The sequence below is a fragment of the Gallus gallus genome, chromosome 3 (assembly GCF_016699485.2).
Source record: "Gallus gallus isolate bGalGal1 chromosome 3, bGalGal1.mat.broiler.GRCg7b, whole genome shotgun sequence".
NCBI lineage: Eukaryota > Metazoa > Chordata > Aves > Galliformes > Phasianidae > Gallus > Gallus gallus.
The window spans coordinates 72,485,631-72,502,411 of NC_052534.1; the positions used below are offsets into that span (position 1 = coordinate 72,485,631).

The 16,781-nt window shown below is 39.7% G+C and overlaps 1 protein-coding gene across 9 annotated transcripts in view; it reads right to left on the minus strand.

Moving 5' to 3' along the window:
* The window catches only part of FHL5 (four and a half LIM domains 5), a 27,924-nt gene extending 13,777 nt beyond the window's left edge, over positions 1 to 14,147 (minus strand). For 4 of the 9 annotated variants that reach the window (XM_040697169.2, XM_025148755.3, XM_040697167.2 and 1 more), the window contains exons 1-2: positions 14,067 to 14,147; positions 13,576 to 13,607 (exon numbers count right to left, since the gene is read on the minus strand). Coding sequence is in view for 1 of the 9 variants with exons in the window: in XM_046938895.1 (XP_046794851.1) it covers positions 13,576 to 13,659 (84 nt within the window). In the remaining 8 variants the exon portion in view is untranslated. Of the gene's footprint in view, positions 1 to 13,575; positions 13,726 to 13,846 lie in introns of those variants that run through there. The other 5 variants (XM_015284614.4, NM_001277723.2, XM_015284612.3 and 2 more) reach the window with 2 other exon arrangements.
* Between the last annotated feature and the right edge of the window lie 2,634 nt (positions 14,148 to 16,781).

The following is a 16,781-nucleotide window of genomic DNA, read 5'->3' on the forward strand; positions in this document are numbered from 1 at the left end:
CTGGGTAATCTCTGCTCGCTACTTTTACCCTCGGACAATGCAGCAACAACAAAAAATCTCATCTCCCCCAGCTCCACTTATCCTTGCTCCAATAAATAAATAATGTTACAAGCACCACGTAGTTAAGTAGAATGTTTTTCTTGCACTTTGATCCTAATCTCTAGAGAAATATGTTTACTTTAAGTTTGCTGGAAGCTAGACTTCTTGTTTTGAAGGTCAGCTAAGAAATCTCTGGAGGTCTGGTGCTATTCACTCTCATGGAATGAAAAGCTGACTCCAGCATTCCAGCTGCCCTCTCGTGTCCCAGGCGAAGGGAAAAACTGTGATTTCTTCATTCCTTGGGAAAAGATGATTTTATTATCTAGATTGGAGCAAAGCTAAAGTACAGCTGATTCTTATGTAGACAGTAGGCACAGATATGTGATTTCAGTGCAACATACTGTTGGGAACCTGCTTTAGCAAGGGAGTTGGACTAGACAGTGTCCAGAGTTCCCTTCCAACCCCTACGGTTCTGTGATTCTGTGACTTGTAGCATTAGGGTAGTCCTAGAGACACAGAGGATGTTGCCAATGATGTGAAGATCTTGCAGCTGATGTCCCTGGGGTCAGATCTGAGAATGCAGCAGTCTGATGGAATGAATGATTAAAGCAGATGAAAATAAAACAACAGAGCTGGCTCGTCTGCACACTGTTCCAACCGATGAAGATAGAACTTAGCTACAGAAAATTAGGAGAGGGACTTTCTGTAGACTCAGATGATTTTCTATAAGATAAAGATACTGTAAGTCTTCTAGCAAAGAAAACAATATTAAAATTTTTGCCAAGTCCATGAAAACCAGCTAAATGTACGATCATTAGGAAAGGAATGATGGCTTCCTCATTGGAGCTAAAAAGCACAGCCATAATGTTAATATATGTCTAAATAATTTATCTTAATATTCTCCACAAATACATATTAATACACTTTAGATTATAGAAACAAAAAAAGAACAGAAATGTTGATCATACACTTATGTGCATCTATTCATACATATAAAGATATTTTTTGTGGAAATTCTAATGTGCTATTTCCTGATCTAACTAAGCCTACCATTCAAGTGCATCATTTTTTCCTTAAGAGCATACAAGGGCTCTGAGACAGTCATAAAGAAGGAAAAATGATGGCAAAATAAATCAGTGTCACAACACTGAAGGATAAGAAAAACAAATCAATCCCTTATGAGGGTTACACCCCTGCAAGCCAACTCAGGCACTGTTTTATTTTCAGTTAAGTACATATTTTCATCTTGAAATATGTTTTTGCTTATTAGCATTTATCTCCTGATTTCATTTTCCCCATTTTTGTTGTTGTTGTTTTTTGAAAGCTGCTGGATAATTCATCACATACATTTGCAAAATACATTAGTGACTCAAGGCTACAACTGCATTATAAAGCTAACAACATCATCTCAAGGAAAAGTTTCTAACAAGACCATTATTTTATAAATGAAAGTTTCTAACAGTGTTCTCCTAGACCTAAAAAAAGTCCCAATCCCTCAAAAAACAATAAAGTAAACAAAAAGTAACCAAAAAGTGATAACCAACCAACCAACACCCTCTAAAGGACAAATAAGTGGATGCTGTATGTCCAAAGCTTTAGCAATACCCTTTCTTTCTCTCCTCCCCAAGAGTATCTGTAATTTTCACAGTTCTGTCCAGAAGTTATGCTGGAGCGTTTAAGCATGCCAGAATATTTACTCTTCTAAAAATGGGCAGAGAAGCAATAGAAACCAGAGGTACACAGCACAAGTCATGTCAAAACAGGCAGGTAAAGGAAAGCAGAGGCAGAGGCATTAACTTTGCACGAGCTATTTTGTCGCTGTGGCACAGCACAGTAACACAAAGTCAGGTCCTGGAAGCACTGAAGTGAGTGCAGAGCAATCACTGATGAAGTTCTGCTGTCAGTGGTCAAGACGCATGCTGACCAGGGCTGACTGTATCAGTGTGACTATGGTGCTTCATTGACCACTAGTGACACTGATTTGGTGGAATATCTCAACAAATCAGCTAATTGAGAGGATGATTTAGTAACAACACCATACTGCATTATACTGTGTTTATGCACTCTATGACCACAAGTGAAAAGGGCAAGAGTTCTGTCTTAACAGGAGGATTGAGCATCACAAGTATTCTCCAATTTTCTCCTTAATTGGTATTGCTGACTGCTTTGTTTACACCATAAAAACTCAAACATTGGTGTTAGTTATCTAAATTTGTCCTTTATTCCACTGTAACGTAATTTACAACTTTCTCAAACTTCAAACAAGCAGAACAGAGCAGTGGAAGTGGTTGGACTAAGGATGTGCTGTTGCACAGACATATACAGAAATTTTGTTGCAGAAGAGACATGACTTGCTTGTGTCTCTCAGGCACTCCTTGCTAGCTACAGAGAAGTTGGAATGCCCTTGCCCCAGCACTTCTACAGCAAGGCAGGTATTTTCTCACATTCAGCCACAGAACTTTCACTAACAGCACTCAGCTTGTCCAATGAAGGAGGCAGAAAAATAACTAACTGGCCACAGAATTAAACCTAGATGATTTGCTGGATTGTTATTATTATTATTATTTTAACTAATCATATAATGACTTAGGTTGGAAAGGACTTAAAGATCACCCAGCCCCAACCCCATGCCTTGGGCAGGACTGCCCCCCACCAAGTCAGGCTGCCCGGGGCCACATACAACCTGGCCTTGAACACCTTCAGGGATGGGGCACTACAGCTTCTCTGGACAGCTGTGCCAGTGCCTCACCACCCTTTGAGTAAATAATTTATTCCTAACATCTAATGAATCAGTGTATGAGAGTCTAAAAGTGCAATTCCTCACGTAATACCAATATTAGATGCAGCCATTCCAGTCAGAATGGCACTGTTCTGAACACAGCAAGCTCAGCTGATTTTCACTATTGCTGTTCAGTAATGCTGCTCTGTGGTTAAGGAGTGACAAGCCATCTGTGGATTGCTCTGTACTGATTCCAGCCTCTCCAAGGCTGTTACTCAGGAACACAAATCCAGGTTCCTGGGCACTGTCAATATGTACAGCAGCCATTCAAGTAAGGAAGTAAGGTTAATGCTAAGTATTAGATCACTGCTTTTGTTTTTCTGAAATAATTCTTACATATACTTTTTTACAGGTATTCAGAGTCTGGTACAGTCAGAATGCTCTCCTGTGTTCACTGTGAATCTCAGCCCTTTAAGGCTACTGTCAGATTTACAGAATCAAATGAAGCCACGAAATATTTCAGTCACGTATTGGTGTGCCTTTTCATGTAAAATCCTGGCAGACTTCTCAGGCATACCGTATGTGTTTAGCCACAAAACAGGTCTGAGGACTGCATCTGGTACAAAAGGGCCATGTAAAGAAATATACCCAAATTAGCTTGTGAATTACATACTTAACAGACATTTAGACTATTCTGAATTAACTGACTTGAACTGCTCAGCTTCCAAGAGCAGTCATGAACCTAAGATGTAGATGAAAAATCACTAGTGAATCTGAGGTAGAATATTAAAGGAGCAAGTTTAAAATAAAGTGGCATACACCAGGGTCTGACATTGGGACCAGTGCTGCTTAACATCGATATTAACGACCTAGGCGACAGGACAGAGTGTACCTGCAGCAAATTTACAGATGGCAGAAAACTGGGAGGAGTGGCTGATAAACTGAGTGGTCCTGCTGCCTTCCAGAGGAGCCTGGACAGGGTGGAGAAATGGGGTGAAAAGAAACTCATGAAATTCAACATACACCTCCTCTGCACCTGGGGAGGCATAACTCCATGCACTAGGATGTGCTGGGGCACCCAGCAGGGAAGCTGCTCTGCAGAAAAAGATCTAGGGGTCCTGGCTGACAAAAGGTTGAACCTGAGCTGGCAATGTGCCCTTGCAGGTAAGAACAGCAGCAGCGTCTTGTGCAACATTAAGGATAGTATTGCCAACAGGCCAGAGGAGGGGATCCTTAATGTCTGCTCAGTAGTGGTGAGACTGAACCTGGAACACAGCATCCAGTTTTGGACACAAAGAGAGACATGGACATATTGGAAAGAGTCCAGTGAAAGGACAAGAAGACAACTGAAAAACTGGGACATTACTACGATGAGGACAGGCTGAAAGCTGTGACTGTTCAGCCTAGAGAAGAGGAGGCTCAGGAGGGATCTTATCAATGCTTATTAATATCTGAAGGGAGGGTGCAAAGAGGATGGAACCAGGATCTTTTCAGGATGCCTAATGGCAGCACCAGAGGCTCCCTCTGAATGCCAGGAGCACTTCTGTGTTGTGCAGGTGACGGAGTGCTGCTAAAGGTTGCCCAGAGAGGCTGTGGAGTCTCCCTCATTGGAAATGCTCAACATCCAACATGACATGGTCCTGGGCTACCTGCTCTTCGAGACCCTGCTCTAAGAATGGGGCTGAACTAGATGAACTCCAGAAGTCTCTTCCCACCTCAAACATTCTGTGATGGAAAACAGTGAGGTTTATCACTGCTAAATTCATGGAAATTCACAGAACTGTAGGGGTTGGAAGGGACCTCTAGTGATCATCGAGTCCCACCCCCCTGCCAAAGCAGGCTCCCTACAGCAGGCAAAATGATAAAACAGCAGGCAAAACAGTCCTCAAAACTTCACCGTTCCCTTCTGAGAGTTTGGGAAGGAGCGAGGTCATTCCCATAAAAGGAATAAGGGTCTCCTGTAGATGACTTGTTGTGATTCCATGTATAAGCCAGACATGCATGTAGTCTAAACACAAGAGAAATGCAATTGCTTTCAGCTGGAATGCTTGAATTTGAATGTATGTTTACAGCTTTGCTGCCTGTACCCTTGAAGCACAGATTTTGTATGGTATTTCAAGGATAAGCAAGAAGTAGGACTTAAAAAGTAGAGAAGCAAATATGTTCTTAATTATCATTAATGTTAATGTTTCTTAATATTTCAAATCTGATAAACAGAGTCTCTAAATCCATCCCAATTAAAATGCATTCAGTGGAATTGCGTAAATTTGTTTAGAGAGGAAATGGCAAAGGAAACTAGTGATTTGAAACAATTTCTGTCCAAAAAAACAAACAAAGAAACAGCAACCATTTTTAGTAGATTCAGCATTTCTGCAGGGGAATATCACTTTCAGCATTCTCAAGTCCCAGCCATGTGTGAAATTAAGAAAGACCGACACTACTTTGTACTGTCACTGAAAAATGTAATCAGCATGTCTTTTGTCAGGATGCATGATATTTAGCTCTGAGTATGGCCCAAAACCCTAGCCCTTTTTGATGGGAAGGAGTTACTGACTTGTCTGTGGTATCTTGTTTGCAACAGTACAGATTTTGTTAACTTGAGTGTTGCAGGCTGGTGCAAGACAAAATTCCTTTTCTTCACTGGTTATTTTAAATTTCAGCTGATGTTAATGCAGACCTGGCTACAGAAGAGGTGTAGAGGTCTGGAGGACTTCAGTCATCCTGACTGTGTCAACAACTTGGCTAAGAAGGAAATGTAGGCAGCAAAGCATTGCTTAGCCCCTGTCCTGTATGGAACAATGAGAAATAAGGGAGGGTTTGGAGTACTGTCATCTAAACTACTTAGCAGAATTTAGCAGGGGAATCATAGAATCATAGAATGGCCTGGGTTGAAAAGGACTGCAATGATCATCTAGTTTCAACCCCCTGCTGTATGCAGGGTTGCCAACCACCAGACCAGGCTGCCCAGAGTTACATCCAGCCTGGCCTTGAATGCATCCAGGCATGGGGCATCCACAACCTCCTCGGGCAACCTGTTTCAGTGCTTCACCACCATCTGTGTGAAAAACTTCCTCCTAATATCCAACCTAAACCTCCCCTGTCTCAGTTTGAAACCATTCCCCCTTGTCCTATCACTATCCACCCTCGTAAACAGCCATTTTCCCTCCTGTTTATATGCTCCCTCCAAATATTAGAAGGCCACAATGAGGTCTCCCCGGAGCATTCTCTTCTCCAAGCTAAAAGGAAGTAGATCTAAAAATAATTTTGCAATGTGAAATCACTATAAGCACACTTACCTTTTGTCAGTTCAGCAGGCAAAATCAACCTAAGAAAGATGCAAGAAACCCTGTGCAAGATGGCAACAACCTGCTCATGAGGAACATTTCCTAATCCCTTTTAGAGGATTAAATTCATGCTCTGAAACATGAGCATTTATAAGCTTCCAAAACTAATTTAAATTAAGAAGTCATTGCACTAGGGTATTTTTGAAGGAAAAAAAAAAAAAAAAAAAAAGGATTTTTGCATTCAGTTGGGTTGAAAATGCTCTAATAGTTTTATTTTATTTCAAATTTTCATGTATTTTAGTAGCAAATATTTGCAAATAAACAAAACTTAATGGAAAATGTCTGTTTGCTTTAGAAAAGAAGGACTCAAAAAAGTGAAATTTGGTGAGAAATACCTCAAGTTCTCAGCAGAAAATCTTTTACTGAAAGCATGTGTTTTATTTTTGATTGAAAATGAAAGTTTCATTGGGATAATAAATGTTATAGCTATCTGTGTGATCAGCTGGAGGTAAGAAACTTGGTAGCAAAAAAAGGATCTTTGTGTTGCGTGATATTCAGTTAAAATGGTGGAAACAGAACAATACATTGTACTCACATGAAAATAGTAATGTATAAAAGCACTACATATCTTTGAAAGAGAAAAAGAAACATTAATAATTTGGGGCTGAAGTGGTCAGGGGGTCACAGTCAGTCTCTAGCAGCAAACAAATTCTTCCCCCTACCCTTCCAGCCTGGCTTCCTACAGCCCCCCTTCCTGCCTTCCTCTCACCCACTGTCTCCTGATTGCAGAAATGACTTTAAAAGTGCTTGAGTAAAAAGGAAAGGTAAAAATGAAGAGCCACGCTGAAGTCCTGATCAGAGGTTTTGCCACTTGGTTCATCTGCAGCGTGCAAATGAGAGCAGCACTTCTTACTGATCGATGCTAAAACTGCCTATGTTGGAAGTGCGTGCCAGGAGTAGAGGAGCCGAGGGGAGGCCTCAACGGCGGCTGCAGCTCCTCACAGGGAGTAGAGGGACAGCGCTGAGCTCTGCTCTCTGTGACAGCGACCGGGCCCGAGGGAACGGCATGGAGATGTGTCAGGGGAGGGACAGCTGAGGGTTAAGGACAGGTTCTGCACCAGAGGCCGGTGGGCATGGAACAAGTTCCCCAGGACAGTGTCATGGCCCCAAACTGCTGGAGTTCAAGGGGTGTTTGGACAGCACTCTTAGACATAGGGTTTGAATTTTGAGTGGTACTGTGTGGAACCTGGGGTTAGACTCAAAGATCCTTGTGGGTCCCTTCCAGTTTGGGATATTCAGCGAATCTATGAATTCCTCTTCATACAATGCAGTAAAGCCAAAAGTCTGCCCAGAGAACAGCAACCTCTAAACAACACGGTTGGACAGGAAGACGCCTACCCACAAATACAGAAGTCTTGCCTTTGGGACCTACCTGGGGAAAGCAGTAACTGTAGACAGCAATGCCTGTGCTACAGTAGCAGTGAGGTGCAGGCAGACCATGAAATGAAACAGCCTGGTTACTAATCAGAGGTAACAGAGCTTCAGTAGGCAGCATTGCTGCTGCCTGCAACCTTCAAGGTCTGAAAAATAGGTGGGCCACATCTTTCCTTTGAAGATGCATCAACTGCAGGGAACGGAGATCCTCTACCTCATGTTTTAGTTCAGGGACGGAAGGGAGGATGGAGAGCATCTTGTGAGAACAAAGATACCACAAGAATTAAAATCCTCGTAAAAAAGTAACAACAACCCACCACTCACTAACACTTTATCTAGCTAGGTTCCTTAATAGTCTGTGACCTACTTTAGAACTGCTTTAAGAAATAAAATGAGCAATAAGTAAAGGACGAGCAGCGGCAGATAAGCTTCAAAGCAAACTAAAATTGGAAAAGATTTTCATTACTTTATATATATATATATATATATATATATATATATATATATATATATATATATATATAAAGGGACCTCATCCCTCCAAATCCAAACACAGAACCCCCAAATGGCAAGACAGCACAGCCTTCTATTTTTCTGTCTCAGTTGTACCTGACCTAGTACCAAGTCTAGATTTCTGATTTTAGCTGTGTTAGAAGACTGCCACGAGCTAGGTGGCATTACAGCTTACGAAGAGCAAAGCCTACTGGTAAGAAGCACTGGTAGATTCCTACCTCCATTACCATTATTCCTGTGTATTTACACTTTTAGGCCCAGTGAACAGCCTGAAGACGGAGATGACATGGTTCTGCAGATAAGCTCGGGGCTGCTGACGCATAGGTCAGTTTGTGAGGCCACTGTTGTACACACCCTAAGAAATGCTGACAACAGCAAGCATAGCATGTGTAGCTTCCCTTGTTATGTAGGTGCTGTTAAGAGCGACCACTGCTAAGGCAGTCTCCTCTGCAGAGAGGAGCACTATGATGTGCCTCCACAGACCCTCCCAAGGGAAAGCTGTGCAGAACCAAGGGGCAGGATCAAGCAGAGGAGTGTGCTGAGTGCAGCCACCAGCAGCCTAATCTCACATTGAGGGTTGCCTATGTGCTCTTCACTAACTAACTAACACAAAGGCATTGCTATGAGCACCAGCAGCAATAATTCTCTACAATTCAATCTCTTTGGAATTAAAGAATGTAATAATAACACAGTCTGATTAAAATACATATGCATACATTGCTCTGCCTGCTAAGTGGATAGATGATAAAAGGTCTATTCTGCTGGGGAATATCTGAAGATGTGCACGCTTTGCATTCTGTTGCTTTTATAACAATGAATTGGTTAAAGAATATAACGGACAAAGGGTGAGAAAGGGTGCCAGAAAAACACATTGTGGATATTCTTAAGTCTCTTTCCCCCAGGTATTACACAGAAGTGGGGCTTTGTCTTCTCTTAGAACAGGACCTTAGGAACACCTGCATACGTATATAAATTACCATAGCTGAACATTTCTACTCAATTCATAGATGTCAAACTGGGTGATTTAATACGTTCTGGATTAAGTTTTTAATTCTGTATGCTAGAGTTGATGTCCTCATATCTATTGGTGAGTGCTAAGCACAATTCACTTACAAGGTTTCAACATTTGCATCAAGGTGGCCAAGACAAAGTACTACACTGTGGCTGTGTGTGCATTTCACTAACAATGTGGGATTATAGCACAGTACTTTGCTGCTTTTCACATTATTTTTGCTCTGCCCTGTATTTGCTTTAAACATACTGCAGAACTGGAAAACCTTACCAGTTTATATCTGTGCACGTCATCAAGTGCAGGCTGCAGCTCTTTGGACTTGAGAAACAAAAAAATAAAATATTTGCTTCTATGACATATTCACTGTTGATAGTAAGCTAGCACACTTAACTTCAACACAGCAAAAGAGTAAACGACTCTGTGGGTAAAAGCTCAGTTCCAGAAAACAACTCACTATGGCCTTTCAAGGAAGCACACATCTGTGACTTCTTGTTTTTCCTTCACAGAGAGGAAAAACAAAGGAGTGTTACTAGGACTGAGTAGAGATTATCTTTTGTTGTTTCTTTAAATATGTATTTTTGTGCATTAGACATTAACCAGAATAAAAACGTTAATTGAAGACTTTCTGAAGACTTGAGTAGTTGAGTAAATAACATCGTGCCAAACAAGATAGAGCATATCATGGCATCAACTCCATCTTAACTTCAGCTCTCGTACCCTGTGAGCAGCAACAGACTGCTCTCAGCTCTGGGTTTTTGTCACATCCTGCCAATGACCTACTGTAAGGTCTTTCCCATGTACTTGAAATATCTGTGCCTCTTTCTTTACCTGTTCTGTTTTCTTAGTAGATAGAGTCTTCAGAGCAGTTGCGTGACTGGGTATCCTAACATTTCCCTTAAGCCCTCCGATCTCTGTGCCAGACACTGGACATATTTCTTTCTATTTTAACATAGTCTATCTTCCTAAAAGTGGCAATGATTTAAAATTAGACCCTGAAATGAATAGATCTTGGTATTCTGTCTTTCTTTATTACGAAGTAAGGTTATTGACCTTTCAGTTACTGCTCTCCTGGGATTTTTGTAATGTTCTGGCATGTGAAAAGATTTCTTTTTTTTTCATTTATTTGGCACAATGACTTTCATATTTTTTTTTTCTATGATTACAAATACATTCTACCCAAATTCTGAATTCACCTTAGGATTGCCCTATATTGGTAGAAGGAAAATTAAAACTATTATCAGAACATCTCAGCCAGTCAGCATTTGACTCAAATCATTAGAAATAAAAACCCATCACTTAATTCTCAGAATGCTGGAGGAAATTTGTTAAAAACGAAGAAATTCCTCTCTGACATTTAGGAACATTTTAAGAACATGCAATTTAACTCAAGTATATTGTGGAACAATGAGTACACAGAAGATATTTACATGACAGTGTGAAGCCTGATACTTAGCAGTAGCAAAGCAACTATCTTAGCAAATCAGGAATGGAAATGACCAGTTTCAACAGGGGATGATGCTCAGAACCTGTAACCAACCAGCTATGGGGGATAAGGCGTCTCTAAGACAGCAGAGTGGCAAAAAGCAGCAGAAACCTTTAAGGAACAAATCCAGTTTGATCCCTTTTTGCTACCTTACAATAAATGTAGTAAATGTTTTCAGTAAAAAGTGAAAGCCAGTGAATAGATGCATCTAAAAATTCTGTTGCTATGTTTAAAAAGAACATCTTTAGCTTTTAATTTGAAATGATTCTTAATGCTCTTCATTTCCAAGCACAAAACTAAACAAAGTTTTCCTCTAATCTTTTTCCTTCTTTTACACACAAATAGCATCCTCAATCCAGATATTCACACAGCTCTAACTGTGCCAAAATTTCATGTGCTATAACATGTAAATGAATTATGGTGTGGCTGAATTAGAAACTGTAGAGGTCACTTGAGAAAGACTCATCTCCTCGTATATCCATGTATAACGTACCACTGCTCTGGGCTTCTGATCAATAGAGCAATAATTTAACTCTCTGAAATTTTTCAGTCTTCTTTTCAAAGACTTCAGAATGTTTTTCTAATGATAATAAAGTAACCCTAAAACACAGTTGTGAGACTTGCTCAAGGTCAGAGAGCAGACCTGCAGGTATGGGAAGGCATGCAGCCAGTCTTTATGACTTTGCCATGAGGCAAATCTGGTCATCAGGGTGTAGTCATGGCACTGGCCTGGGATCGTGAAAACACTATATGATTGTTGCCAGGTGGTCAGCCTCCCATGCCAGCTATGACTTAGGGGATCTGAACAGGCTGCCTTATCTGGAATACATTGAGATGTGCAAGGATTTACCAGTTCTAATATATGGACCTAGGACAAATTCAAAATTGAAGGCAACTGTGGCTGAGAGGGAAAGTAACCTGCTGTTATAGAAGAAGTAAAATAAAACAAACTCTCTTAATATGAGAAAGGGAAACAGGAGAGGATAACAGCTGATGTATACGTAGTTCAGTATCAGAAAAAAAGGGGATATTACAAAAGCTTACCTAAGCCTATCGAGGCTAACTCACAAGGCACTTTTTATAGTTAAGGGAGAGAGAAAAATTCCTCTCCAGAGTGATTCCGAGCAGAAACTTAATTTAGTCATTATCATGGAGGCAACCAAGGGAGATAAGTTAGTCTTTGCAATAATCTGTTCCCTCACTGCATCTCTGTTACAGAATTTTATGTCATGGGATTTTTTTTTTTTATGTCATGGGGTTTTTTATGTCATGGGGTTTTATGAACTTATTTTTAGATATCAGTTCATTGTTTTTGGAGTAATCTCTGTGTATTTCTACAAAACTCTCCTTACTTCATCCCTCTTACACTTTACAGGAAAATATAAGCGTATAAAATGAGAAGCTCACAGCCTCTTAACTAAAACTAGGAGATTACCAGAAGAATAATTCCACTGCAGGACCACAAATGGAATACCAGCAGCATTTCTTTATTCCAATTCCCCAACTTTGTCTATATAGATTTTAATAGAAAAGCTGAGCTAGAAATCATTATCTTCAAAAACATCCAGGAATTAGACATAAGACATCATCTTACTCTTAATTGGCAGGGAAACATGCAGAAAAACTTAGGCAAGTTTTACTTCTTAGGTAATATAAAAGCCTGATAGAGCCCAGAGATTGTTTAACCGAGAGGAGTACTGCTCATCTGACCAGGTTGGGATTTCACCTTCTGATTCTAGCCCAGACATTAGGAAGCACACTGGTGAAGATTTTCACGCTTCTGTCTGTTCATGGTAAGGCGATGCGGAAAGTTTTCAACATTTTTGAGAAGTAAAACTCAGGCATGGAAAAAAAGGTATGTAGAAAGCTGGGCTTATTGCTTTATGGCAGAACCTACATCTTACCAAGTCAACTAAACACGCTTAGCAAAATGTGATTGCCTGCAAATAACCTGGAGATACCACAGGTCACAATAGATCAGAATCTCTTTCAAGGAGCTTTTGCTTTCATTAGGCTCTAATCTTGCAAGAAGGTTAGTATGTCACCTCAAGTTTCTACCAATTACACAAGTGTGAATCAAACTGACTTTTGTGAGACTGCAATCAAATGTATGGCAAGTCCATCAGCAATCTGTTGTAACATTAATACATCAGATCTGTCCTGTTCTATTAAAGCACTTCAGAAATGTCAACTGTTCACAGGGGAAAAATATTAAACACAACAAAGGCATCTGAAACTTGTTTTCTAAATATAAGAGAGTTTGTCCAGCTCCAGGTGTAAAAACAGATCTTTTGACAAAAATATTTTCAACATTCCTACTACCAAAATGGAAATAAAGTCTGATAGTCTCCTCCAAATTTAATTTTTATCAAAAAGACTGCCATTGTGAAATCAGGTATCAGTACAATTAATACATGTAGTCTTCAAATAACCCTTATTACCTTATTACTCCAAATTGCAGTAGGCAGTGGTATAGCCTTTCAATTCTCTTCCCCTTTAAATTCCAAATCAAGATTATATCATAAAAATGTGACACACAAAAGAAAATGTCTTATTAATACAGAATTTTGAGATGCCACATGATTTCCACAACAAGTTAAAATACTGATAGAAACACCAGCTTGGAAACTGGTTTTACTTCAAAGAAAAAACAAGAACAATCCATGTTAGGCAATCCATGTTTGTGACTTATCAGGCACTACGTTAAACGTTTGTCATTTGATTTTAGAAGGCACTACTTTGCAACTTTTCTTGTGAGAGCAAATAGCTATGAAGGTTTGCTAAAAGATAAAGAGATTCAAACAGGAAACAGTATATGCAATTTTCTTGGCTTGTTCTTTGGAGTAAACAGAAGAGCCCCCATCTCACAACAAAGGATACAACAAACAATGTTCTCCCACATTAATGAGCAAGCCAGTTCATAAAACAAAAACTATTTCATCTGAAAATGTGTGCTTTCTCTTCTGGTACATAAAGTCAAACATTTCTTATATATGCATAGGTTCTGCATATAATTTAAAGAAGCAGTAGCCATTCAAATTCACAGTTCTATCACGTAAAGGGAGTAAGGAAAATGAGCTTTGATACTCACATTTAGTTCCAAGCTGCTTCTCCTGGTAACTTCTGCAGCAAAATAGAGGAAGAAATAATTACACGTCTTCACAGAAACAAGCATTCGTCAAGTCCAAAAGAAACAGAACACTTTGCCAGAGCTATTTGAGGGTCCCATCAGAATTTGGCTGGATGGAAGAAGGCTGAGGGTCAGTTTGTTTCCCTGAGACCTCATGACATGCAAATAGCTCACTGCCTCACCACTGAATCATTTTTTTGACATAGTGCATTTACAAATCGCGAATACATACCGTGTAGGAGGATCTCAAAGGAACATATTTCAGACAGTTGTCAAAAAGAAAAAGGTACTTCTGCTAAAAACTCAAAACCCTGAAACTCTTTAGTAGAAAGAAAAAATAAAATGATGGATCACCACTTGTCCCCAGCTACGCTGTGGCCCACAAAGAAGGAATCCAAAAGACCTCACTTGGGCTTGTAATTCAGAGAAGGGAAAAAGTCGTGATTACTAACCTATGACTGTTGCATACAGGAAATGGGGGTGGGTGGGCAGGAGAAAGATTTCTCCTATTAGAGGAAAGACTTCTGGGGACTGAGCTGAATTCCTCTGACACTACTAAAGCGATTTCTGGGCTGGAACAACTTGCCTCCCTTCCACTACACAGGAAATGGCTTGTAAGGCATTACCATCCGTAGCGTTAACAGCCCCATCCAGGTTCTCCCTCAATATCCCCCAGTTCTGGCCTACTTCAAATCACAGCCATCTCTTGCTGTTTGGACAGAGGGACCAGATAGCTTTTGCAGGCAGTCCACCACATACATGAAGCACACAGAGCATATACTTTGCATAAGACTCTCTAATCAGTTTTAGCCAAGAGAAAGAATATTGCGTCCATTTAAAGGAGTAGGCTGAAATTAAGCAGTGAAAAAAAAAAAAGAAAAAAAGAAAAAAATGGCTGCTCGTGCTACGAACTACTTTAACCTCCAGGCAGATTGTTCCACGACCAAGAGCCAATGCACCTAAATCATTTAGTCTATAACGTCAAGTGGGTGAGAACTGCTTCGAACCACAGGCAGAAGAAAGAAGGAAACATTTTAAACATATGTCATGTAGATTTTGGCAAAATTGGCAAATCTGGACAATGAGTTCTAGTGGTTACCTGTGTCTAAGCAGTATCTTGCAACTAAGACTGATCACCTGATTGCAACTGCCAAGAATTCATCACCTCTATTTGCAGCTGACTGGTTTATTAAACCTCTGCACACACTCACTTTGTTTTCTACACAAACTAGATTGAACTCTTTTCTCCTATCTTTGTACAAACTATAAGCTTTGTTTATGCCAAACACTTTTAATGCTGATTTTTCAAGCTTGCTATTTTCGTGGATTGGGAAGGGAGAAGACAAGTTAGGTCCAAATATGAGTCCAGAAAGTGAATCATCCTTTTGCCTTTACTTCCAAAAAGAAAAAGAAAAAAGAAAGCTGAAAGCACAATTCTTGACAAGTACCTTTTGAAGCCCACAAGTCAGAGCAAGCAAATATACAAACTGATCTGTCAAAAAAAGATAATGACACTCAGAAATAGTTCCAACACAGTATGCTCTTTTCAAAAAGCATGAAAAGCACGGGAACATCCTTTAGCCATTGCCTGCCTTTAACTTCAACGATGATCCTTTCCATACTTTTCTAGCTGCAGATAACAGCTATGGTGATAGAACACATGCCTAGAGAAGCATTTTTAAGTATTTCTGCCAAAAGATGCACACTGAATACAACACAAATTCTGCTGCTTCATTTCATAGTTAGATGATGTCACACATCTCCTCCTAAACTGCCTGGAATAGAAAGCAGCTTTCTTAGTCTGAGCCCAGATGTGGCCTGTCTTGACCTAGCTTCCTTTTCACATTGATTTGGGAGTTCACAAACCAAATGGTGTTTCTCTTTAAACTTGTCAAATTCTCTTCCCATCTCACTACAGACTTTTTTTTTTTAATAAGGTGTCATTCCTTGTTAAATACCTAATCTTTCCTATAAGAAACATGACCAATTTGTTGCTTTCCTCAGAAAATGTTTGCCATTTACTGAACACGTTATCCGGGTCAGCAGAGAAAGATTCCTGTGCACCAGTATCCTGTTTACCCAAAAGCTTCAGATCATTACTATTTTCTATGTTTAAAGTAACACCATGATTTAAAACATTTGAGTAGCACGTATTTGGGGGCTCCAAAAGCACTCAAGGGAAAAATCACGATGTGCCTCATTCTTCTGTTCCTCTCTAAGCATCCACTTTTGGCCACTGCTGGAGAAATGATCCTGGGGTACACAGACATTTGATCTGACCCTGAGCAGACAGTCTTTTGTGTTTTCTGCAAGAGTACTAAACTTCCCATTCCTAAAAAAAAAATAAAATAGATCAAGGAGCAACTATTTCTTAATGAGCCCACTCAAGAGCCTACAGAGCCTGTACCTTTATCTGAGCAAGCTGTTAAGAAGGATTCATCCAGACATCAAATCCCAATGCTATCATTTGAAAACTTCAGGGTTTTTTTGTTTGTTTTTGTTTGTTTGTTTTAAGAAGTTGCAGAACAGGAGAACTGGAAAGAAGGCTGCAAGATCTAACAGAGCAACAGTTTGCTTATTTCCAGCAGGCCTGGAAACAAACAGCTACAGAAGTCAGATTTTGCCATTTAAAACTGGGGGAAAAAAAGGATGCTGCTAAAATTTTTTACTACTTACAGTTAATGCATCAACTCTAATTTGCTGACCCTAGAGGTAAATGAGATTGAGAAGCCTGTTTATAAATATATATTCACATCAGCTTTAAGCAGCTTTAGAATGGTGAAGAACAAAAGAGGATCACAATACTTAAAGCCAAATTAACAGCACTGATTTATACACTGTATATTACCTTTCATTTTCCTATCTATGACAATAATTGGTTTTGTTTTGTGAATGGAATCTCTGATTTCTAAGATGAGAGTACTCTTACTCTCAAAAACATTTCTCATTGTGAATATTCCTTTTCTTTCTCTCTCAAGATACTCCTATCTCATGAACTGAAGACCAATTTTTCACATTTAAGAGGGAAAAAATTATCTGGGAAGATTTTCTGACCTTTATTATAGAATTATTAGTAGCCAGAAGATACCTCTGAATTCCAGTGTATCTTTCTTATCTAATTAGAATGATATATATATTTTTATCATTCTTATAACAATGGCTACCAT